The sequence below is a fragment of the Scardinius erythrophthalmus genome (genome assembly GCF_964197995.2).
Source record: "Scardinius erythrophthalmus genome assembly, chromosome: 7".
In the NCBI taxonomy this organism is placed as follows: domain Eukaryota; kingdom Metazoa; phylum Chordata; class Actinopteri; order Cypriniformes; family Leuciscidae; genus Scardinius; species Scardinius erythrophthalmus.
This window is the reverse complement of record NC_138227.1, coordinates 16,531,873-16,558,842: the sequence shown is the minus strand read 5'-3', so window position 1 is coordinate 16,558,842 and position 26,970 is coordinate 16,531,873. Positions and strand designations below refer to the sequence as shown.

Below are 26,970 nucleotides of genomic sequence, written 5' to 3'. Positions count from 1 at the left end.
TTATACATATTTAAAATTGCAATAATATTTCACAATATTACTGTTTTTACTGTATTTTTTATTAATAAATGCAGATTTGTTGAGCGTAAAAGACTTCTTTTTACCAACCCCAAACTTTTGAATGGTAAGAAATTTGCATTTGCATCGCATTTTCTTTAACTTTAAAGTGAGATGCTCAATATTCCTCCCTTCCTAAACAATTCATAAATGAACTTAGTGACACAAAAAAATCACTCATGTCAAAACTTGGTAAGCTCAGAAATGTTAAATAGTTGAGTGCACTGGCACCTGGAAGACAGTTATGACTCAAAGATCAGGTCTGAATTGGTGCCTGGGGCCACTTCACCATCACCGCGCCCGAGCTGACTAACAGGGTAGTATAATGTGAACCAGCCTGGCCCTGGGCACAAGGACAGCGAGGCTGCTGTGATGAGATTAATCACTTTTTGAGACGCAGGGCAGGTCAGAGTGAAGCAGTCTAAGCAGCTGCTGAGGTCTGGCGTGACTAATAGGGGACAAGCAACAGTCAAAATCTCCAGACTCTACTAAACACCTGCCTGAAGACCCTAAACCCATCTGTTCTCAAAGACCACTTAGAAAATTCTCAGCTATACAAGTGAGCAAGTTTAGGAAACCGATGCAAATTCGAGAGTGAAAAGAAATCTTTACATAGCATCATAAAGACATGGATATGCCACATACAGTAAGTAGCAGAGTTAACCATTCCCGTTGTTGGATGTCTTACCTGGGAGAGCCATAGAGAGCTGTGGTTGGGCTGCTGGACAGGTTCTGTTTGATCCGCTGGTAGTTTCGTACCTGTGTGGGCACAGGTATTGGCGTGGTCTCGCTTCGTGGCGACACCATTGGAGTCTGTCCGGTGGATGGCTGCGGTGGCCTGAGAAACCCAGAAAACAAGGTTTCAATCCAGTCAGAATGCCTTTCCAAACCCATTTAGGCCATAAAACCTGAACAAAATCCTCAAGATCAAAGTCTCATTCAACATGCGATCGCTAAATGTAAACTGCGAGTCGAGACGTTTCCAAATTTGTCAAACGAGTTCAGCAAAAGCCGTTTCTGCTCAGAGGGCATGGCCGAACCACATGGGGCGGAGCTACGGGTGTAAACACAAAGCCCTGACCAATCAGTAAGGAGGAGGGAGGAGTCGTGGGCGGTGCTTCTTAGGCAGTGACACGTGCTTGGTCCACCTACCCTCACCAGTCACAGACAAAGAAAACAAAACAGCTCGTTCTTATTTTATCAGGAACACAATGTTTTTTCACAGATGTCATGACTGGGTCAAGAGCGCGCACCGTGCAAAGGTCTGATAAGAAGGAAGGGGAGCTAAAAGGGAGAAAGGAAGCTGCACATTACTGTTTGAGCTCCAGTCTCCTGGATTATGTAATGAGCGAGGGAGGAGTGTGGGCTACACGTGAGCAGTTAACCAGGCTGCACAACAACTGCACACAAAGAGAGTTTCTTTGTTTGACCCAGAGTCAGTTCAGCATGGCACAACAAACCAAACAGGACATAAATGATGAGGCTATATACGAAAATATATCTATATATATCATATATGACACTACTGTTCAAAAGTTTGGGGTCAGTAAGAAATTGAATACAAAAAAATATACTTTTTAAATTGAACAAAAGTGACAGAAAAGACATTTATAGTGTTACAAAAATGTCTATTTAAAAAACTAATGCTGTTCTTTTGAATTTTCTATTCATCAAATAATCCTGAAAAAAAAAACTATCATTGTTTCCACAAAAATATTAAGCAGCACAACTGTTTTCAACATTGATAATAGTAAATCAGCATATTAGAATGATTTCTGAAGGATCGTGTGACACTGAAGACTGGCGTAATGATGCTGAAAATTCAGCTTTGCCATCACAGGAATAAATACAAATTTTAAATCTATTAAAACAGTTATTTCACAGTATTACTGTTTTTACTGTATTTTTTATCAAATAAATACAGCATAAAAGACTTCTCATTTAAATCTTTAAAAGCACAAAATAATCTAATAACGTTGTAATTTTTTGGTAACACTTTACAATAAAGTTTCATTAGTTAACTGCTTTAGTTAACATGAACTAAGAATGAACTGCACTTATACAGTATTTGCAAATTTTATTAAATGATCATTTCAACATTTACTAACATTATTAAAATCAAAAGTTGTATTTGTTAACATTAGTATATGCACTGTGAAGTAACATGAACAAACGTTTTTTTTTTAACTGACATTAATAAAGATTAACAATGAACAATACATTTGTTACAGTATTTATTAGTTCATGTTAATACATTAACTAATGTTAACTAATGAGACCTTATTGTAAAGGTTTACCTTTTTATCTTTAGCAAATCTCAAAATTAATATTTTACTCACTGTGCACTATAATGCCATTGTGACTAAATTCAGTTGCAGCATTTAAGTTTTTAGTGTTTTATTTTTAATTCATTTAAACAAAATAGTATGAATTTTAATATTTGCCATTTATTGGTTATCAGTTTTTATTTGGGTGCATCTCTAATATTTAAAAATAAAAAAAAAATCATGAAATCAAATTCAATCAAGTGTGTTGGCAGTTAGTTTGGCAGTTTTGGCAGTTAGTGTATAAGTGTGAAAAAGAATAAGCAGACAGAGAGGAGACAGTGAAGGTGGAGTATGCCTCGCTTGAACAAGAGAGGGAAACAGAAAAGCCACAGAGCAGAAGGAAGTGACTCGGAGAAGATGCACTGACTCTCACAACAGCAAAACAGCTTCTGTTTTACACGAGTAACAGACAAAAAATGAACAGCATATGAATGTTTTAACTGTCAATGTCAGATCCACTGCATAACTGCACAATAACAAGAGTCTAGTCACAAAACAGCCAATGCGATGGATGTTTATTTCTGCACCTCTGGACAAAAATAGAGGTCAGTTCACAAGTAAACGGTGTGGAAACAGTTTTATATCACATGCAGATGGTAAGAAATGACAGCAGGGTGTCTATTCTTAGGGCAGGAGCACAAACACACACACACACACATTCGCTCCCACAGGACTCAGTCACCAGCCATGTGATTCACCTCTCAGCTTCCTCCTGCAATAACAACAGACACTCCACCCAGAGTCACACAACCGTGAACTCGCCCTGGCTTTCACCTCCATGATTAAATAGTTTGGGAGTAGAAGGCACCAAAAATATCTCCAATGACATCAACGAAACAAACAGATCAGTGTGCTAATCCATAACTCCATATTTCCATGGTGCAAACAGCCAAAAAGGATTAAGATGATTTAACCATTGTTAATATTCCTGTCCGCATGTCGGACTTGACAGTGAACTGTGTATCTTTGGCCTATGCATGTGTGAAAGCATTGTAATGCATTGTGAGTGAACCATATCATATCAGTGATGTCACACTCACCCTCCACACAGAAGGAATTCACTGGACGGCCTGCGGCCCACTGCCCCCATTGGAAGGTCATCTAGGGAGAAGAGAAAGAAAGTCATGAGAACTACAAATACACACAGTCTCACAAACACCAGCAAATCACAGCTTGTGAGAGCGCAATCAGCGCTGGAAGGCTTTCATAGCACTGACTCAGCAGACGCCTCTCTATACTCTAAAACACACGCAATCAGCTCCAGCAGCTGCTCAAATCTAGTGTGTGTGTGTGTGTGTGTGTGGTTCAGGTATAACATATGTTATGGGGACAAGATGCCCCCGCAAAGCTGGCAATTTCCAAAATCCTTGTCCTTGTGGAGACATTTTTTTGGTCCCCATGAGGAAAACAGCTTACAAATCACACTAAATTGTTTTTTGAAAATCTAAAAAAAATTCAGATATTTCTGATATCAAATATTTCTTCTATAATTTTATATTTTTAGAAGAAAAATAAATCTTTAATTATATTATCTCCCATTAATGGACAATACAGTTGAAAAAATTAAATAAAAACCTTTTTGCCTCTCAAATAAATTGATCTTGTTTTAAGGATGTTTAGATTTTTTTTTTTACAGAAAAAAAGAGACAAATGTACTGATTATGAAATGATTTTTGCAGTGTAAGCGTGTGACGTGTTCAGTGAAGTAATGTGACTCACAGGACTGCTCTCCGGAGAGATGTGGCACCAGCACAAAGTCGTCCGTGTCACAGGAGGAGTTCTTGCTGCTGGTGCTGCCGCCCGACTCTTTGGACAACTGCAGGTAGTTGGGAGGGCCGAGAGGTGGAGAGGAAAGCACATCCTCGGGGAGAGTCTGCATGTCTGGCAGGGACTGCAAAACAAAGGTGGAGGTAAACACTGGATTACCTTGAGCTGAGTCAGTGCTATTAAACTTCTCAATGCCGCAATCATCTCATGCAACACCCTAGTTTAGGAACTGCTCATGTCTGTGACAGCACATTCAGCAATGACAATGTAAGGTGCTTACCGGAGGAGACACGTAACGACAGGAAGGAGAGCTGCCACACGTGCTGTCTGAGACCAAGCCAGAGCACGTTGGCACTGGCACAGGGGATGCTGGGTAAAAGAAAAAACTGGTTTAGTGTCCAGCCACACCTTATTCATTAAAGTTGCTCATCAAATGTTCTTACTTACATTTTTTAATAGTTGATGTCGGTTCCAAGAAAGGATGACTGAAGAAAGTGTCTGCAGACAGACAAATATGAGAATGAGGAAAGGGAAAAACAAGGTGGAAATCCTCCAACAATGCACTGAAACAACAGAAATGCACTGACCAAAATCCAAACGATCCTTCTGGTTCCTCTGGAGCAGTCCCAGCAGCAGGTCTTCCAGTGGAGGAGACGTCTCTCTCGGGATGCTGTGAACACAAAGCTTTAGTTATTCAGTAAATAGGGCCCAATGATTGGCCATATCGAGATTATTGGCTGAATAATAAAATATAATCAAAAATTGTATTTAAGTTTTAATTTTTCTGTGAATTTTGAGTAAAGAATATGTTTTGTCATTTCAGCAACTTTGTGTACACACACTACTGTTCACAAGTTTAGGGTTGGTAAGATTGTTTTATGTTTTTGAAAACAGTCTGTTGTTCTCACCCAGGCTGCATTTATTTGATTAAAAAAAAATCGTGAAATATTATTATAATTTAAAATAAATGTTTTCTATTTTGATTCATTTCAAAACCTAATTTGGTCCCACTTTATATTAAGTGGCTTTAAGTACTAGGTACTTACATTGAAATTAATAATTTGATACAATGTACTTATTGTGTAACTACATGTTTTTACATTGTACTTACATTTTAAAAATTCCTGCATGTAATTACAGTTGTAATTAATTTATGTAATTACATTTGTAATTACACAGTTGACCCTTCCCTTACACATTAAACCTACCCAATCCACCACACCTGTCCCTAACCTTACCCGTACCACACCTCAATAGCAGCAAAAGTGTTTTACAATACAACATGAACACAATAAGTACATTGTACTAATTTTTTTATGTAAGTACATAGTACTTAACGCCACGTAATATAAAGTGTTCACACTGCCAGCGACTTTGTCGCTGCATGTCGCCAGTGGCTGGAGGTGGGGTCACTAGTGGCCGTTCCCACAACCGATTGCCTAGTAACGTTTATGAATGACATTCACGGATGTTATTCCATGCTGTAGACACTGAATTCGTTTTCTTGGAGGGAAAAGACTAAATATAAATGGTATCAGTACATTAACTGCTTAATACTAAAAACGAACAAGAAACAGCGAGTGCTCTTTGCCATCTCGGCTATTTATCTGCAGCAAAAATGCAAGCGCCGGTCTATCTGGGTTTACGTGGGAGTCAGCACAGAGATATATAATAAATTACAGGAAAGTTGCTGACCACTAAAATAACTTTTCCTCCATCACAACACTCCACTACAGGATCTAGTGACTTCACTCCTTCTGGTTGTCGCTCCTGAAAGTTGCTCTTCATTTGCATACAGTTCAACATACAGTTAGGTCCATATATATTTGGACCTAACAATATCTCAAGTTTGTTGCACTGCTAGACAAACCTACATTCTACATTCGCTCATGTCATTGAAATCATGTCGCTTTGTCGCTGGCAGTGTGAACTCAGCTTAATATGCTGATTTGGTGCTCAAGAAACATTTCTCATTATTATACATTTTTTAAACAGTTGTTCTGCTTAGTTTTGGGGAAAACAACAATCTTGAGCATTATGACACATATGAAACACAACAAAAGAAAAAACAAAAATAGTCAGTGCTCTTACTTTGGCACCAAAGTCTTGTTCTTCTCATAGAACATCCTCAAGTCCTGGGGACTGTTAGCCTGGTCATTCAGTATATACACACATGAAACACCATTAAAACATCATCACAACAAAAAAAAACAGCAAACTCTTCAAATCAGATAATTAGGTCCTATATGGTCTCATTTTAGCTTCATTGTCATGAACGTCACCTGGAAAGGTGGCTTTCCCACGAGGCACTGGTAAATGACAGTCCCAATGCTCCACAGGTCAGCTTTGGCATCATAGTTCTGGGACATGATCACCTCTGGGGCCTGCGAAGAGAGGTGATGGATTACAAATGATGAGAACATGATGCTGCCAAGTGCCAAAGTCTCACACCGCTGATGTATTTCACAAATCTGAGACAGTGAGACAGAATTCAGTATGTGGCTACTGACCATGTACATTGGGGATCCACATAATGTGGCCGCCATCATGTTGCTCTGGAGATATCTTGCAAAACCAAAGTCAGCTGTTAAACAAAGAGAGCACCGGTGTTATTAATAGCAACATACTGCTGTCTGAGAGTCACGACTTATAACTTCTGCACAGACTGAAACAATGGAAACAAAGAACAGGCTGTGTGAGAGATCAGAGGGCAGAAACAGTATGATGCTATTATACAGTATAGACTGTTGGGTGCATACACAGTGGACTACAAACGTCTTGAGATATTTATTTCCATGTTTAAGTTTAATTTTGGATACCAGATTTGTAATGTGGTCTCAGACATTTGAATTATACAATAGATATAATAACTAATATATAGTAATATTAGCAGCAAATCGTTATGTAGAGCGTTACCAATCTTGATGCGTATGCCGCTGATGCTGGACTTCTTGCGTCCCGTGTAGGACAGCAGGATGTTCTGAGGTTTGAGGTCTCTGTGAATGATCCCCTTGCTGTTGAGGATGCGCATAGCTGCCGCAATCTGCTGTAAAAAAACCCTCAGTGTGTCCTCTCGCAGAGTGCCCTTGGCTGGAAGAGCAAAGACATTGTACCGCTGAGAAACATGGCTATAAAATCCATTAAGACATTCAATAAAAACCTCATTTAACCAGATAACCTTGCAGCTACTATAACCACTTTACACACATCATACAATGTTTCATTTGCTGAAATTGAAAATTGGCTTTATGTGTCAAGAAACCTCAGATTTACTAGTTTTGAAGAGCAAAAGGTGTGGTCGCGTTTACCATTGTTCGGCAAATTTTGAGCAAAAAAAAAATAAAATAAAAAGAGTCATTTCAATAGGAGTCCACAATATCGTGAAATTCCTGACGCAGATTTTTCATCGAGTTAAAGTGGGTCGCAACTTCACTGTGTTGACCAACAGAAAGCTGCTTGGTTTGAAAGTGACTTCAAGCTTTGCTTCATAAATCGCTAGACTATTGACTATAGAAAATGGCCCCCGGTTGAAAGACAAGGCTTAAACTTAGTCCCAGACTAAAATGCATGTTTGAGCTGTTTTAACTGAAATCAACGTCCACTAACATATCTTAAAATATGTCAGTGCCATTGTTTGGTCTCAAGATGCAAACCAGTAATGTTTTTTTTTTCCTAAGGTACATTTATAAAAGCTACTTAAATGCCCTAGTTGAACTAAATCCTAATCCTGGCTTAATCTAAGCCCTGTCTGTGAAACCGGGCCTGGAAGTTTTTTTGCCGACTAAATTTCAACAAAATTTGGCTAATGTGACCATTATGTATGTTTTAAGCGATAAACAGACAAAATATTGAGTAATTATATATCAAAAGAAATACTGTAGAACTGAGCACAACTAGAAAAATGTAGATTGACTATTGAAATGTCCATGACCTTTTAAGGTTTTATTAATTTCCATGATTTTTGGAAACAAGCCACCCTAATTGTTGTTGAGCACTTTGGTGAGTGATGAAGTGAGAATTTATTTTGGATGAACTAGCCCTTTAAATAAGGATGTACACTGCACTGAGCTAATCCAAGACCATCAGAGTCATGTTCTCTAGGCCCCTGATTGGTGAGACTGTTAAAATCAGAAGCTGCTCAGGGATTTTACATGGAGCTCCAGGTCCCCTGTTAGAACAAAACTGGTGTAATCCACTGAGCTGTTAAGAGGATTCCCTTCACTCAATCTGCTCTGTAAACAAAGCAATTATGATCACAATGAACCTCGTACTGATTCCAAAACAGTATTTGGCATAGCTGTGAGGTTGTATAACTAAGAAACGGTTGCATAATTAAACAAGGGAGAAGGGTAAGAGGACAAGAGCATGGTTACACAAAGATAACAATCTGTCTGAACATAACAAGAGGTAACAGTCCAGCCAACATCACTCACACAAAGTAAATGGCACCAGAGTAATCTCTATTATGCCCTCTGCGTCACACACTCGGTGAAAACTTGGTTTATAGACCAATCAGATTCCTCTGACGGAACAAAGATTGCTCGTAAACATCAAACTGAAGTACACAGACTTCAGTTTATTCACAATGGGTATGTGGGATATGTGGACAAACCTCTATGAGCTGTAAATTTATATGATAATGGAGGCAGCAGTGACTCTCTGAGAGTGTTGGTGGTAAGTGTGCTTTGAGATTGAGCCCTAGAGACAGACACTTCAACTCTAGCTCGCAGAGAAATACATCCTTGTTTAATGTGCAAAGAAACTTTAGAAACCCATTTATAGGTGGACTTCCCCAAAATGTGCTTTAAAAACAATGCTCTTTTTATTTGAGCAGCCTGACCAAATTATGTGTTTACCTCACAAGCTGCTTACCTTGCAAATAGTCTGCCAGGTCTCCTCCATTGCAGTACTTGAGGAGGAAACAAAAAGAGATAATAAAACTCAACTTTGAAACCAATACTGAACAATAAAAAACTATGTCGAGGCTCGAGGACTGGATATTTCATGGGCTACAGGAGGAGGAAGGCTGGTTTAGTGACACGCACATCAATGAGTCTGATGAGGTGATGCAGCATTATGGGATGGTCAGCATGTATTGGTGGCCAGTAAATTTCCACATCATTGACGGCAGGAGAGAAATAGCCCTGAGCATACTGGGTGTTGAGTACAGAGATAATACACTACAGTTAACATGACATAACATCTATAAAACTCTTAAAAAAACAAATATTACTACTGGCTTGCAAGGAAGTTTTATATTCTACAGAATTAATCAAAAAGAGCTATTTTTATGCTTTTACTTTTGGTTAATTGAAGATACCTGTGAAGACCTCTAGTTTGAGCCAAACTCTAGCTGCAAACCCCCTCTCAGGTCACACAGAAAAGTCCCAATAAATTATACTCAGAAAGCCAGCAGGTTGCATTATCAGAAGCTACATACATGAGAAGGGTTGGACTGATATTACATGCTAAAGATAGTTAATTTTAAAGCTCTTGAAATTGTTTTTGAGAGCAGATTTCCCTGAACAGATATTTTTAGTTTGGCCTCTTGATGTGTTTGTTTCTGCTTCAGAGACTGCAGTGTTGGGCAATACTAGAAAGAATAGCCATGAAACATTAGGCAGAGGCACACTGTGGCCTCATGACTAAAACAAGAGCATGTAAAAGACAGAAACAACAAGAGAGAGGGAGAGACAGAGGGGAGAATACATGCTTTAGACTCACCTCCATAACCAGAAATACAGAACTTGGCGTTTCCTGAAAGAAAGAAAAACAAGATTTTACTCAGAAACAGCCCATAACAGCAAACATCCATCACCGACACTGATTTGTTTGCACACAGGTCCATGTCCTCCAGCAACCACGTGGTTGTGGAAATACAGGCACGTGCGTAAGTGAAGACGACTCACGTTTCAAATCCTGGCATGCAAACATCCTGGTTCTGAAACCATTAGACACACTAGCCTCATAACAGCTATTAGGGCTACTGTGTCAATACTGAAGGAATTAGATGCGGAATGCTGGCCAAAATAAAAAGCACAAGACCCTTTGGTTTTTTCCAAGAAAGCTGTTACAGTAATCAAGACAAGCCACCAATCTATAGAACTTCCTCCACAATCTGATCTGAAAGTTTTATGATTCCTGGTATTTTTCAGTGAATTGATGTTGGCAGCCCATTAATGCAGTTGTGATGGACTGGTCCATTAACAAGGAAAGTGCGGCCATTTTATGTGCTGCTCATAAGTGGTTGCCTATGGAGAGTGTGTGTGGGGAGAGTTTGTAATAGCAGCCAACACTCCCATCTGCCCACATCACCTCTTGTTCCTCCTGACTATATTTCATTGCCTCACCTATTCAAGACGACTAAATATTCAAAATCTCTACTGGACTTTTTAAAAACAAAAGAATCCTGAATGTTTTTTTTTTTTTTTGGTGCTAATTTCCCTAATTTTTACATTAAGATTTCCCTTCCCATCACGTAACACACACTTAAAGTGAATCCTTATTTTCGTTTTTCAGGCCAGAACAGTTTTAAAGGACTGAAATCATTGACCAAAACAGTGACTTTTAATCAGTGCTTCTCCAATTATGTGTTTTGACTTCATCAATGTCTATTTTATGCACACAACATGGACAAGCTCCATCAATGATCAAAAATGAAGAGTAAAAAAGATTAGTTTAACTGAAATATTGAGAGGAGGCTCATTTGACTATAACTTGTTTAATTCATCTCCTGAAAACACAACACCCTGAATAGCATAATTAGTTCAGTTATGCAAATTTAATTACTGAAACTGTATTTTTGGTTTTTGTTTCCGATTTTCAGTTAAATTAAAGCTTTATTTTTGGTTTTAATGATTTGGTAAAAAATCCATCAAAAATAACACTAATAATTTAAATGTCACTTCAAAAAACACGATTGAACAACACACATTACACAGTGACGATGATGAACACTAAACTAAGGGCTTAAGTACACAGATAATACAATCAACAGAATAAGGAACAGGTGCAATACTAATTAGAAACTATGGTAACAAACAATGAACTAAAACTCAGGCAAAACAGTGACAGAAAATAAAACTAAACAGGGCATGATCATCACATTAATAATACTGCTGCTAAATGTAATTAATTTAAATCTCAAAATGAAAATCCATTTTCATACTGTACATTATAATGTTTTGATGTCTGAATTCACTTGTAGCATTTAAATTGATTGATTTTAGTTTTTAGTGTTTCATTTTTAATTTAGTTGGACAAAATAGTATAGAATTTTTATTTAGAATTATATCCCTAGTCCATGTTATTCTGAAGAAAAAAGTGTTTGTCTTCATAATCTTGATAAAAATGTATGAGCAGCTCATGGGCTCATGACTTGACAAGATTTGCATTCTGCAAGCAAGATACTTCCTTCTCTGTAATCTGATCCCAGACAAGCCCACCTCCCCAATTCTACTGTATATCTGCTTATGGGATCTGGGATCAATGCAGCCTAGGGGCTACAAGGGGCACAATCTCTGATTGTCAGTCTGATTGCATATAGGGCTGATTTGAGCTGGCTGTGGTGGGGGATAGGAAGGAAAAAGGAAATGGAACAGCTTCGGCTGGGTGGAGGGGCCGATCAACTCAAGGACGTCATTAACCATCACATTTCAGTAATTTCTTGAACTTGACCATCTGTGAGTTCATCTGAAGCCAACTGGCTCTGAGCATGATGAACAAACACAAACAAACACACAGGCCATTTGATGAGAGGCACAAGAGGAACCGCTGACCAAGTGCGGGCAGGAAAAGAAAAACAAACAGCTTTGGATCAAGAACTGCATGTCCAAACACAAATATCCCGCCCTGATCTTCTTCTGCCAATTTTTTCCTTACTTCTTGGCAAGAGATGAGATTCCACTTGGAATCTTGCCTAACAATATGCATCATGATTTAAGCACAGTTGTTATATCATTTATATTTGTCATGTGAACAAGGATAAAAATAGGTCAGTTACCAAAGACAGGACAAATGGCTAGAATACCTGAACTGCCATCATTTTGAAACTTTCAGTACCTCAGAACAATGTGCTGCTACTTAGCAAAATTCAGTTGGAAAGAAACATTAGTAACTGCATGTTTAGAGCAAGTTAGCATATTTGGCAGCTGGGCAGCATGCCTGGTTATAAATGGAAATGGAGAATAATGTGATATATCAGCACCATATTGGTAGTCAGCCAATATCAATGACAAAAAAACTAGAGATAACAACAAACTAGAAATGCATTGGAATTTTGGCAACTGGAATATTCGGCTAAAATATTCGTGCACACAACATGAATGAGCTACAACAGGTAAACATGTCATGCACAAACTTGACTCTGACCTAAAAGGATGCAAGAGTCGCAATATGTAAAATTTGTTCGGCTGAATTATCAAGAGCCATTTCATTGCCTAAGAACTTTACTATGACTGGTTTAATCACCTGAGAACATGACAGCATAAAAAGTTCAACTAACCAATTTAATCACCAAAATTTTATTTTCAGTTGAAGTTTTCACCTAAAATAAAATGAGAATTTCTGTGTTTCAGTACAAAATTAATTTCAGTGCAACAGCTGACATCAAGAGTTGGCAAATTTTGACTGTAAAAGTTTGGTATCGGGTCAACCCTACAACAAAGCACCATTGACACAAAAAACAAAGCTAGAGCTAGGCTGCATTCTGATCATATCTCCAGAGCTAACATGAGCTTCAAAACATCAGAAAATACAGGCATGACATGAAGTCAAAAGGCAGCATGCTCCCGCCAGGCAGAGAGAGTACTGTATCATAACTAGAAGTGTTGGATTACATAATTCTGATTCCAGCCAAAGCAGCGCTTTAAATTCTAGGAATATTTCAGAAACACCACATGTGCAACCAATTGCGAGAGATTGATGTGTTCTTCTTAGAAACTCAACCGGTTTCTAGTTATCTACATGATAAGGGAACACAACATTCTAGGGATGTAAGGTATACTCAAGGTGTCGTGAATCTAAAGACACAGACTGTCCTTTCAGATGAGATTGTTTCTAAAGCAATGTCCCTGGAGCTCTGATTGACACACTTGAGTATCGTTATCAGTGAGAACAGGTAATGAAGAACAACAGCACATCATTTTGCCTGAGGCAAGGCCATGAACCTTCACAGTTGTAAGATAGAGAAAGAGATTAAGACAAAAATAAACATGCTTTCTTGTGTCTACAGCCCACGAAGGGCTGGTAAATAAACAGAGAGCCTACACTTGGTGACATGTTGGTGGGTTGGTGGTAAGAAATGAGAAACAAACCTTAAAGGTGGACATTTAGAGAACACTACTACACTGTAATGTGAATTAATATATTTAGTGCTTCATGGCAAAGAGGTATCATCCACCATAGTGAACACAATTTATTAGCTGAACACTTATTAGTTCCTGCAGGCAGCTCTCGAGGAAAACGTTAACAGTTTCCATATGTTCCCATGCTGTCTTTCTTTTCCAGCACCCACCACTCATTGCTGATAGTCTTCATTTGAATTCATTCCTCCCCTCCTTCTCAGAAAACTGAAGACAACAAGTCAATCCGTCCTCCACTGGGACACGCTGTTCTCTAACAGGAAGTTCAAGTTCTGTTTTGATACATGTAGTTATAGCTTGTCTCATGCATACAAACCTGACTCCTCCCACCCCGACTCAAACCCCACCCACTCCTCCCTCCAACTTCATGATTCCAAGTTAGAATCCTTCCAGCCCTTATATTTCCCATTCCTTAAAATGTACATGCTTTTTGCACATTTGAACAACACTTCTCTGTTTATTCAAGGGATTGTTTGAAGAATGTTTCAAAAATGTTGTCCATGCAAAAAAACTGAGTGGTGTCCAAAACAGCCCTATTAACTTTCATTGCATTGCAGTTTTTTTAAATATCTTCTGTGTTGTACAGAAAATATAAAGGCATACAGGTGTGGAACCTTATGAGGGTAGGACTGCAATTAATTTAAAATGTTTTCAGTTTTTTTTAGTTTTATGATAAAAATAAATAAAAACAACTCCAGGTTTCCTGTGCTTGTTTGTAGGGCTGCACAATTTGGTCAGAATTCTTATTTTATGACTATAAAATAATATTAATGAATTAATTTATAATGTTATTATTAATGATGTTTTTATCATTATTATTATACAGTCATATTGACATAGAATCAAAACAAATTGTGCAGCCCTACAATCAAGCAAATACTATTGTGACATTTCATAAAAAATGTATAATAACTTGATTTTGAAGTACAACTGTAAAATTACAATACTAATATTTATGTCTGTTTTAAATACTTTTTTTAACATTAAACCATAAAGCTTTTATTTTGGCAAAAATCCGCAATGAGCCCTTAAAGCTTCTCTTTTGAAGCCTGTTTATAAGCACTTTTAATTACAAGTTTGGGAAGATGATTTGGCGCATGTTGCATTCCAAAAAATACCTATACATTATAAGCGAGGTAAACTTATAGCGTGTGCAGAGATGATTTTGTCTGGACTGTGGAGCACCATTTACTGTGAACCGAGCCACTCTGAGACACTGAAAACACTGGATCATCAGCTCTTCAAAACACTGTGGTATTTTTTACTCTGCAAAATTCAATGCATATTTTAATTGAATTAAATTGCATACTGTGCAATTTGATAATCGCACCAAGCCATTTTGCTATTTTGCTTTTGTTTTGATTAATTGTGCGGCTCTACACGAGGGTGAGTTTTTGGGTGTTCTATCCCTTTAAAGGCAAAGCACAAGTACACTCATTCAGGCAGAAGAAAGAATCGCCACCCTGTTATTACAGCAGGTCTCCAGCCTCCCTCTGCCAGAGCAGGAACACCACTGAATAGCATTTGACTGGAGCTGCTCAGCTCTCACTGCAAGCCTGTAATTAAACAGCTATGGTGATATCTTCAGCTCCATCTATACAGATCCCCATTGAGAAAAAGCTCAAAAACGCTCTAACATCTCTATGTGTATGTGTTCTAAGCAAGCACGCACGCACGCACGTGTGAACTGGCACTGACGTTGGCATTAATCACAAGCAGCCTTCATTCACACTTCTTCATCATGTGGGATGAGATCATTATCAGAGCTGCAGGTTCGGGCCGGAGTGCTGCCGCGCTGCATATGCTCCGTGTGGCGTAGTGGGATCTGAGGGCCACCTCTCACAGCACAGCTGAAATGTGAAAGGGCAAAGGCTCCCTGTTGCTATGCTTTAACTAGACACCTCTGGCTGGGTACAAAAAAGTATCCTCCTAACATCTTTAATGACAGTGGACTGTAAACAGTCCAAGGTAGCGTAATTGGGCTTTGAAGGGAACACCATTAGTATTCCCCAGGGCTCTGTGCTGCCATCAAGAGAAGTGTGGTGGATAAAGGTCACGTTTTTCAGTAGTGTGCGGCTCATGGTGCCTGCTGAGGTAAACGGCCATTTATTTCATTTGAGAAACATTCAAACAGGTATCCACTTGCTTTGTGTTTACAGTGCAATAAGTTAGTGAAAGTGACAGATCCGCAGAGTGATAGTGAGTTTATGAAATCGAGAAGAAGCAATATCTTCAGGCATCCAAACTAATTTTGCAAGCACTCAAGAAGACCATCGCAAAGAAAAGTGTGACTGCCACTGGGGAACGAGGTACTTTTGTATAATTAGAAAAGTATAATTGCAGCTATTATACAACAAAGTAATGATAACATATGGTATAAACTGAAAACTGATTCTGTTTTCTTATTCACTGACTAGAAAGGTGCCAGGCTTAAGCCTTAGGCTAGAAACCAACTCAATACTATTAGTGTTTAGGACGCATATAAATTATAATCTAATTACTATTCAAATGTCCTACCTGCAAAAGCCCATGTGAGTATATCTGGGTCTTTTCCTGGCTGAAAAAAACCCGGCTTAACTATAGTGGGGGAGAAGGGGGGATGACTTGAATCTTCCAGGACAAAATAAGATCAACTTCTACCTCCGTCAGACTGACCTCGTGATTGAGAAAACAAGAGTTAGCAGGAAGCAGATCTCAGCGTTGCACAAATGTATTTATGGTCCCCTGACTGAATGAGCGATGCAGCATGCAAGTCTCCAGAAACAGCTGATGAACAGCTACAGTACGTCACAACTGACACCCACTTCTCCATTTCAGCGCAGAGAGGAAAAACACACCTCGGGCCAAGCGGGACAGATTTTGGTGCTAACTGTCATAGCCGAGTCAAAATGCTTTAATTTCTCGCTCCAACTAAAAAAAAAGTTCTTTGATGGAGATAAACAGTGTATCCTCAAGAACGATCTGCCTTAGAGAGATCAGTGAGATGAATGTAAACAGCTTGTAGTGTCCTCAGACCTTCTGCCCTTGGAGCAGAGATCACAAAAATCACTCTTCTTCTCAAGTGTCTTCCTGGAGAAGACCAAAAATGTAGCACCGTTCAGCACAAAAACTGATTCAGAAAAGCATGCTTAACTGAAGGATGAGGGGTCTAAGGGCCCCCATCAGCACTGCAGGTGTGTGTCGGGTGGGAGTGTTATATAAGCACAGGAAGACGCATGCTGCGTTGGAAGTGCAGGATATTTAACGACTCAACTCACTATACTGGGAAGCATTACATGTAAAAGGTGTGTAGGTGACTGAGTCAGAACAGCCTAATTAAACCTACAGCTTTTCCCAGTTTGATCCAGCCATAGACATCAACATCCTTTCAGAACAGTGCCTGCTCTGTCAGCCGAGGGTTTGGACCAATGAAGTGGTGTTTAAACAGCCCACACCATTCCAGAGAAGGCAAACCCTCCCCCTATATGATACCGCTGGTGGGATGCAGAAAGGAGGAAGGCAGGGTATTGATGGATGAATTAGCTTGCTAACAGAACTGGCTGACATTTTCACCATAGTATGCAGTATTCAGCCCCAAGGATGCTGAGAAATAATCTTATTTCCTCCTGGCCAGTGACATTATTCTCTAATGTACCCTGTAAGACACTTATAAAGGGCTGCATGGCGCACACAATGTATTTGTTGCATTAATAGCTATAGAATTACAATTAACATCCTCTTTAATGACTTTATAGCATTGGAAAATAATAAGTGTGATATTTTCAAAGAGGTCTCATGCAATGTACAGTGAGGCTTAGTCTAGGGTAGGTCATGTGACTTGTCATGTGAAGGGTGGTGTTGTATAAGAACTGGGCCAGTCCCGTAGGCCCTCCCAGCTCTTAGTGGATAGTAGAGCACTGACAGCTCTAGGCAAATCTGCTCAGAATTAGTGAGGGCAGAGCATTCAGAGATTATAGTAATAAATCAGTAAAAAGCCATTACCTGGACATCATAGAGTGCCACAATGTTCTCATGCTGGAGTTCCTATAAAAAATAAATAAACAGTCTAGAATTAACAGAGTATAATAATAAACATAAATAAATATAATAATATAAGAAAAACACATTTTATATTATTTAAAATAATTAAAAATAATAATAATTGCACAAAATAATATACACTGGCATTCAAATTTTGAGTTTGGTAAGATTGTTAAAATGTTTTTGAAATAGGTTGCATATGCTTAAAAATACAGTAAACACAAAAATACAGTTTACAATAAAAAAAATGTTTTTCATTTTTAATATATTTTAAATTGTCATTTATTCTGAGATGTCAAAGCTGAATTTTCAGCATCATTACTTCAGTCTTCAGTGTCACACAATCCTTTAGAAATCATTCTAATATCAATGTTGAAAAAAGCTGTGCTGCATAACATTTTAAGTAAACCGTGCTAAAAAAAATTAGGATTCGTGATGAATAGAAAGTTCAAAAAGATCTTTTGTAACATTCTAAATGTCTTTACTATCACTTTTGATCAATTTAATGTGTCCTTGCTGAATTAAAGTATTCATTTCTTTCAAAACACACACAAAACACAACAACTCACCTTTAAAATTTTTATTTCTTTTCCAAGCAGAATCTGGGATTTGGAGAGATTCTTTTTGTTAATACTCTTGATTGCGACCTCCCAATCAGTCTTCTGCAAGTATTACACAGAGAGAGCATGTGTGAGCACGGAGAGGGGTTAGACTGCATGTGCCAAATTACATTTATTTGAATCTTACAAAACATTTACTTTTTAATTGTTGAGTGTTAAGAGTTCTGAATGTTTAACTGTTTATTCCTGTAAGTGGGAGTCTTTTGTTGAGGACACAAACATTTGCTTCAAAAGGCCATTCATTTCAGCATGCTGCATCTATTTCTCAACCACATAAAGCTGATATTATAATTGGGATTTTAGCCTTTGGGAGAGGCACTTGTGCAAGGTGGGACTCCATAGGGCCGCACACCAGCTTAAAGAAACTGTGTCCCCAACGCAGAGTGGAAATCCATGAATAGAACGATGCTTTTCATGTAAATGTAGGTTAATAAGAGATGTTCCTGTGGCACACTGTGCCATAGCAAAGTGCTGGCAGCACGCAAGAGCGGTTGCGTTCATCCGGCCTCACTGAAAACCGACTCAGCCAGGCGTGGTAAAGGCATCCCCGAGAAAACCCTGTTGGCTTTTATATTGACCCCATTTACTAGATGAGCATTCAAAAGGAATGAAGAGACTTTCATGCTCAAGCTTTACTGAAAAAATGTCCTATATATCCAGCTATTTTATGTCTATGTCAGTCTGCATGTTTGACATCATCTTCAAGCTAGAATGCATCAATCAGGGATCATAAGCATGTGTGATGATGAACACCTTAATAGGATGAAAATAAAACTGTCTCACTGGTTGAATCGAGTCAGCTGCTTTGGATGAGGCAGGTGATCATAAATATGTATTGAATTACACCTGCTATATATAGGCTAGCTGATGTAGTACTACATGCTGTGCATACACTGAGCATTTCCACACACACAAAAATATATGCGGAGATATCTCTTATAATGATACACAATAAATCAATATCAGCATCTGATAAGACCAGGGTTCAACAAAACTGAACAGTTAGCCTAACCATTTTTTCAACTGTACATTTAAGAGGTTTTGATTCCTGGTTTTCATTCTAGAGAGATTGAAACGCTTTTAAAGTGGCAGGAAATGATAATTCATCTATTTTCTAAACGCATGCTATTGATTGTGAATTCATCCATGCATATGTTACAGTTAAAACAAATCTAATAAATATTTAATCAAAATGTCATAACTAGATCTTCTAGTGAAACAACAGACTTCTCTCTGGTGATGTATGCCAGACTTGTCCAATCATTTAGTCCCTTTAAACATGCTCTTTTCTTACAACCAATAGCAAGCTTGCATTCAGATTTGCCTTTCATCCAATCAACAACCGGTGGATTGAACCAAGTCCCCACTCTACATATTTTCTTTTTCAATAATCCGTTGCACTCGGATGTACATCACAATACATCGAAAATATCTGTCGCTACTTCTGTTACATCGCAACAAAAAAATGGAAAAGTCTATTACTGCCAACTGCCATCATAATAACATAAAAATAATGATCAGCTCAGCTAAAAACATTTATATACAGATATTCCCTTAGATCCGGTAGGCGATAAATTGATTTTATCGATTAACTCGAATGTGTAATTTACGCCGATTTGTTTGAATGAAAATCGGTTTTCTCTTTAACATCCGCCGACGCTCCCCTCTGGGCTCCCGTAGTTCCGAACAAGATCAACATTTGCCATAAAGATACATAAACATCATGCCAAATGAACAAGACTGCAGCAGCACAAGCACACCTGCCAAAAACATTTACAAACTAAATCCGCAGGGCTGCCGCCTTTCACGAATTCACCGTGAGAGTGAGACTCACGCAATTGTCACTTTTTTTACACTCTCAGTCAGGCCACACATCCATTTTCTCACGCAAAGAAAAATCGCAAAGCAAAGAGGACACTAACACCGACAGACAAGACAGAGAAGGTTACTATTGATATGAAATCAATTCTTAGCTCTCATATTTTGTCAATTTAATTACGAAATTCAAACAAAATTCATGGCCCTTGTAAATGTGACGTGACAGATCGCAGACAGATCTCACTTAGTTCAAGCGGCACGTGAACCGATCATCTGTTAACCTTTACCTCTAATTAATGGTAAATAAACACGAATGATCAATAGATCATTTGAAAGATACAGTTCAACTTACCGAAATGTAATAAAATCGATGGGTCAGTGTTTTTCAACCGCGGAAAGAGGTCCATAAAACAGCTGGAGAACAATACGTCACGTAACGTTACATTTACCCCAGGAAAGCCATTAATGACCATAGCACGTTAGTTGGAGTATTTTGCTAAATATGAAAGCTATATTACATATTTATTATATTTTTACCTATCGTTCAAATATTATAACGTTATTATTAAAAAGCAGTATATTTAATTTGAGATGTTAGTTTTAACCTTTAATAATAATATTAGCTGACAGGGCTCTGTATGTTTACAGCATTAGGTGAGAATTTTTTTTATTTTTTTATTTTTTTTGGAGAACAATTAACATAACACATCTACTGTACCTAATATTTATCCAAATGAATCGATATTGAATAAAGATCAGAATCAAATCACAAGAATTGAATTGAAATTGTGAAATTTGTGTCAAGCAATAATAAAAACAGTAGCATAATAGTCATTGTACCATGTAAACATTGTGTTGTCACTATACAAATGTTTTGACAATCACAATACACTTATTGTAATACATTTCTTTTTTTTTTTTTACATCCCCCCAATCCCAATCCACCCATGTATGTTATGTTACATTTTCACTGTTTACAAAGGCAGGGCCTGCCATCTTGTCTTTTTGGCTTGTTTTTTTCTGATTGCACTTTAACCCCAAGGGGGAAATCCAGATCAAATCCCAGAAAGGAAAATCAAAACAAAATAAAGTTAAAACTTGTTTTGAACAATTTCTGTGTCATCTGCAGATTGATTTAAGTGTGTGTGTGTGTGTGTGTGTGTGTGGGGGGGGGGGGGGGGGGGGGGGGGTCAGCCCCAGCCCATATCGGCCCAGCCCTAATAACTGGATATATCTTAATTGTTTCTTCTAAAGACGCCAATCAGATTACATGGAGAGAAACTGGAGATGTTGCCTGCTTCTCAGATGTTTCACCTGAGAAAATAGCCCGGTAATCTCACAATTGTCTTCACTAGAGATTCAGAAGAGATCTTAATAAAGTCTCAAATCTCAAACCTCAAATCAAAGTTTCCAATCAAAAACCCAACAATAGTATTTATTCCATCTAATCTACAAGTAACTATTTATAAAACACTAGTATCTATCCCAATTGTTTCTATTAAAATTTATTTCAGATTTATAAGGTTACACTTTATTTTAAGGTGTCATTGTTACAGAGTAATTATATATTTAAGTACTAAGTACTATTAACAGAAGGCTACTTAATAGGGGTAGGGTTTGGGTGAGGGTTAGTTGCATGTAATTTTGTCTAATTTACTGTTACTATGGTAAGTACATGTAACATATGTAACAAGGACACTGTAAAGTGTTACCGAATCTAATGACTAAGTTAGCTACTAAAATGAAAATGATGCTAGTTGATACTGGACTAGTCATGTAAAAAAACACTAGCCTACATAAAAAAATAGATAAGCTAGTTAGGTTTAGGCAATAATGTTCAAACGGCTAGCCATTTTCTCATAACATCAGTCAGTGCGTTATTTTTATTTAGGCAATGTAAAAAAAAATAATAATAAAAAATAAAGCAGAAATCATAACTGTCTTTCCGCCCAAAGTAGACCGGTCAATCGTATTGACGTCAGAGACGGCTTATTCGCGGAGGCTGTTTTATGAATGAATGACTCCAGCAGTATGTGACCTATTCTAGCACACCTTACATAAAACAACCCACGGTTTCTAATTAAGGATTGCTATGACTCCCACAAGACGTGAAAAGCACAATGCATATATATTTGTATATATTAGAAAACATTTATTCTATGCAAATTTGACATTTAAATAGGCAACCTCACTTTAAATGGGATGCATAACAAGCATGGCCCAGATTTGCAATGATGCTTAGCGTTTATTTACCTTTTTATGTCTTCCCTTGAAGACGACCGCAAAGGCTCCGTGTCCGACGAGATCTTTTCGGCTGTATTCAAAGTCTCCCACCGTCTCCATTTTTTTGGCAAGTGTCCTACTGTGTACACTACAGCTTGTGATGGAGAGGTTGTCAAGTTCTTCAAACTCTCGTTAATCCAGACGCCAGTCTGTTCAAGAATCCTGTCATCCCCAAATTGTCAATGCGAAGGACGACTTAGTACATTTGAGAGTTGACTAACAACTGTCAGGCTTAAGTAAGAATCAAAACAAAGGAATAGCTAACGTTAAATGTGAAGTGTCATATATAGCCTATATGCGCAGGATGTTTCGCTGTCACTCTCTGACCCAGTTAACAAGCCATTTCGCAAAATAGCTTGATGAAATGGCTATGGCTATTAATCAAACTCAAACCTCTCGAGCTACATGATGTCAGTTCAGTTTAAAAGCAAAGAAAGGGGTTGCAAACCCCCTCTCCCTTTTATAGTGCCTCGTTAGCTCAATAACGGCGCGGTGGGTCATTGAGTTGCCCATCGCGAGCTGGCTAAAATGACAGCCAGAGATTTGCATTTACAATGTAGCAGATTTTTACAATTACAATTTAGCAGGAAAATCGCAATAAATAATATCTAGATGTGTTACGCCATCGATTTTACATTTTAGACTAGCAGTATCGACTGACTAATAGCAGGTCAGTTCACAAAATAACTGTTCCGTTTAATGCCGTTCTCCTTCAACGATATTGTGCTCTTCTTCAGATCCATATGATAGCTGTGTACACCATTTCTTCAGTTCACCCCTCTGTCCTGCTTTCGATTTCGCGGGACAATGGAGGAAAACATCAGCGCTTCACTTTTATGAAACGCAGGACAAGACGTTAAAAGCAAGATCCGTTAGGTGAGGGGAGTTTAAGCTTTATCTTCTGTTCGTTCGGAGAAGTTGACCGTGATCACAGCTTGCTTTGCTGCATTACAATGACACAGAGCTCTTACATGAGGAGGCTGTCATACTGTGTTCCTCCGCGCACGCGAGTGCGTCGTCCTCCGCCCCGAAGGATAGTCCCGTTAGCTAACGAAAACAAAGCCAGAGCTCTGCAAGAAATCAGAGCATGCAAATGAGAAGAATATTTTAAGGACGCTGTAAAAAGAAAAAAACGGAACAGTGTATTTTTCCACCAGAATAAGAAAGAAAGAAAGAAAGAAAGAAAGAAAGAAAGAAAGAAAGAAAGAAAGAAAGAAAGAAAGAAAGAAAGAAAGAAAGAAAGAAAGAAAGAAAGAAAGAAAGAAAGAAAGAAAGATTGATTAAGGGGAAATATAACTTCATGAGCAAGAAGAATATGCTCTTGAAATGTTTGTTGAATAAGACTGATACTTACAAAGTTTGTTGCTAGGCTCCCGTGCTAATTTATCTTTAATGGTACAAAACAAATATGACAGCGCTTGGTGCTCCCCCTGGCGGCGGCGACCTGTATGAACAATATAAACCTAAAGATATTTACCTTGGACAGTAAAGAACTCACTGGCATCCTCTGGCGGTAAAACTCTGCAAAAATATTTTTGTCTTGTTTTCTATTTTCAAATATTTATAATAAGTAAGGTAAGTCTTTTTACAAGATTTTACCTGGTGCCCCATGCATCGCAGCCCATTTTACCCCGTCATTGTGTTCATGATTATTTAGCATATAATATATATATATATATATATATATATATATATATATATATATATATATATATATATATATATATATATATATATATATATATATATAGACACACACACACACACACACACACACACATTACAGCCTAAAACATTTCAAGAGCATGACCAAAATTCGAGGCTTTTGGTCATACCTAGGATATCCAGATCCACCAAAGGAGGGAGAGCATTTTCACATTTAGCACCAAAACTCTGGAATAGTCTTCCGGATACTGTTCGTTGCTCAGACTCACTCTCCCAGTTTAAAACTAGATTAAAGACGCATCTCTTCAGCCAGGCATTCATATAATACTTTTAATCCTACAGTTAAATCCGACCTCTAGTTCATAAACGCCAGAGGAGAACTGGCCCCCGACTGAGCCCGGGTTCTCCCAAGGTTTTTTTTTTTTCTCCATTAGGTCACCTGATGGAGTTTTTCGGTTCCTTGCCACTGTTGCCTTTGGCTTGCTCAGTTGGGGATATTTGGGGATATTTAATTGAATTAATCAATCAACGATACTATTGATCAGCATTACCGAACGTAGACGTTCCACTAGAAACAAACATTGATGTATTGTTCTAATTTATTACTGTGAAGCTGCTTTGATACAACCTGTGTTGTGAAAAGCGCTATATAAATAAACTTGACTTGACTTGACTTGACTTAAACAGAAATACCAAGAGCATTACATCTAACATTCAAGTCAAGTCCCCATTATCTTATAGCACGTTTTACAATACAGATTTAATGTGAACTTTGCTATTTTGAATAAACCTGTAAATAAATATCATTACTAATTTTGGAAAATCAATTTTAAAAATGCCATATACAGTACAGGTCAAAAGTTTGGAAACATTACTATTATTAAAGTTTTTGAAAGAAGTTTCTTCTGCTCATCAAGCCTGCATTTATTTGATCAAAAATACAGAAAAAATAATAATATTGTGATATGTTATTACAATTTAAAATAATTGGTTTTCAATTTATTATACTTTAAATTCTCATTTATTTCTGTGATGCAAAGCTGAATTTTCAGGATCATTACTCCATCCTTTAGAAATCATTCTAATATGATGATTCATAATCAAAGTGGAAACAGTTCTGCTGCTTAATATTTTTCCATAACCTGTGATACTTTTTACGATACTTTGATGAATAAAAAAAAAAAAAGAAAAAGAAGAAACTGTTTTAAAAATAAAAATCTTTTGTAACAACAATATACACTACTGGTCAGTAATTTGGGGTCAGTAATTTTTTTCTTTTTTTTTTGAAATAAATCAATACTTTTATTCAGCAAGGATGTGTTAAATTAATAAAAAGTGATCGTAAAGAAGATTTATATAATTAGATTTTTTTTATTTTTTTATAAATGCAGTTCTTTTTAACATTTTATTCATCAAATATATTAGGCAGCAGAACTGTTTCCAACACTCATAATGAATCATCATATTAGAATGATTTCTAAAGGATAGACTGGAGTAATGATGCTGAAAATTCAGCTTTGCATCACAGAAATAAATGATAATTTAAAGTATAATAAATTGAAAACCAATTATTTAAATTGTAATATCACAATATTATTATTTTTTTCTGTATTTTTGATCAAATAAATGCAGGCTTGATGAGCAGAAGAAACTTCTTTCAAAAACATTAAAACTAGTAATGTTTCCAAACTTTTGGCCTGTATTTATCCCCCACAAAACTGCACAACTGTAGAGTAAAACATTAATAAAAAAAAGTGATAATAAAAAATGCGTCTTAAAACTGACATGATTGTTACAAAATCACACAGTCTGGGGCCTCTCTGGAGAACTCAGAACCACTGCTAACATTAAGTTTAAGGTAAAAAATAACTGCCATGAAATTATAGTATCTTACTCCAATGCAATAAATTGTTCATACACTACATCACTTTACCTCTGTCTTTATCCCCTTTTATCCTCTTCTCTTCTTTTTGGCACTGTATCTATCGCAGACTATATGCTCATTTATAATGTGTCATGTAAATTCGGCCATCCGTCACAATCAGGAAACTTTCACCGTGTCTAGGACTAGCGCGAGCTGCCAGGCCCGTTTCTACGAGCTGTGTGTTAACAAAAGCAATGCTGTCTACATTGGATGAGGCGGGCACGCTACACAACAAATTACCAACAACTGATCGCGCGCGCTCTGTTTCTGACGCACTTCAAGCACTCGCTGGGCGGGGGAATATTGAAGAGACGGACTTTTTTTGCTTTATTTGGTAGTATTTCGAATTAATGGTTTTAAAATAGTATTATATATATAAAAAAAAAAACTAAAAAAAAAAAAAAAAAATCCACTCGTTCACTCATTCTGGCGCCCCTATGGATGAGTGGCGCCCCTAGCATTTGCCTATTCCGCCTATGCCGCGGGCCGGTGTCGTGCCGAAAAGTGATGGTCCGCCGAAAATTGATTGCGCCCAGTCTCCTAACGTCTACAGCTGGATTAAACATACATAACGTGCAAATAAATAACCATCAGTTTATGTCCGTGGTAATAGCAAAGGTATGTCTGTGTGATACTTTAACGTTTCTTTTAACATAATAATAACAATTGTGGCCAAATAAGCGTTTGCAGTTTATAGCTTAATCAGGTATGACATTTACATTATAGGAAATAATAGAAGCCTGTTGTTGCCGATGGAATACGTGTTTGTATCTGGAAAACGGACTGTAGCCTATAATAACATGACTTAGCCTACCGCTAAGCTATATATAAAATAAAGACATGATCTCTTTTGCAAATATCCGTATGACTCTGCATTATTTTACCTGCTGTGTACCAACCAATCCAGCCCTTTTTACCTGTTAAAATACCTTCAAATGTCGAAAACAACCCATAAAATACAGTATTCTACTTATAACAAAATGATTGAAGCCTCTACTTATTGCAATAAATAATGCAATCAATTTTCGGCAGACCATCACTTTTCGGCACGACACCGGCCCTGCACGTGTGCTCCCAATAGCCTAATCACAACACAACAAAAAAAGTTTCACAAAAAAAAGTTCACA

At 37.6% G+C, this 26,970-nt stretch overlaps 1 protein-coding gene across 3 annotated transcripts in view; it reads right to left on the bottom strand.

Annotated features, from left to right (window-relative positions):
* ulk2 (unc-51 like autophagy activating kinase 2) overlaps nt 1–23,208 on the bottom strand; it is a 34,611-nt gene extending 11,403 nt beyond the window's left edge. For all 3 annotated transcript variants that reach the window (XM_081369871.1, XM_081369872.1, XM_081369873.1), the window contains exons 1-15: nt 22,225–23,208; nt 18,103–18,195; nt 17,495–17,536; nt 9,876–9,908; nt 9,024–9,060; nt 7,068–7,241; nt 6,662–6,735; nt 6,434–6,535; nt 6,243–6,301; nt 4,739–4,821; nt 4,599–4,649; nt 4,432–4,520; nt 4,104–4,275; nt 3,425–3,485; nt 746–895 (exon numbers count right to left, since the gene is read on the bottom strand). In XM_081369871.1, coding sequence (XP_081225997.1) covers nt 746–895; nt 3,425–3,485; nt 4,104–4,275; nt 4,432–4,520; nt 4,599–4,649; nt 4,739–4,821; nt 6,243–6,301; nt 6,434–6,535; nt 6,662–6,735; nt 7,068–7,241; nt 9,024–9,060; nt 9,876–9,908; nt 17,495–17,536; nt 18,103–18,195; nt 22,225–22,314 — 1,310 coding nt within the window. In that variant the 5' untranslated portion in view covers nt 22,315–23,208. The remainder of the gene's footprint in view (nt 1–745; nt 896–3,424; nt 3,486–4,103; nt 4,276–4,431; nt 4,521–4,598; nt 4,650–4,738; nt 4,822–6,242; nt 6,302–6,433; nt 6,536–6,661; nt 6,736–7,067; nt 7,242–9,023; nt 9,061–9,875; nt 9,909–17,494; nt 17,537–18,102; nt 18,196–22,224) is intronic.
* Nucleotides 23,209–26,970: the final 3,762 nt, after the last annotated feature.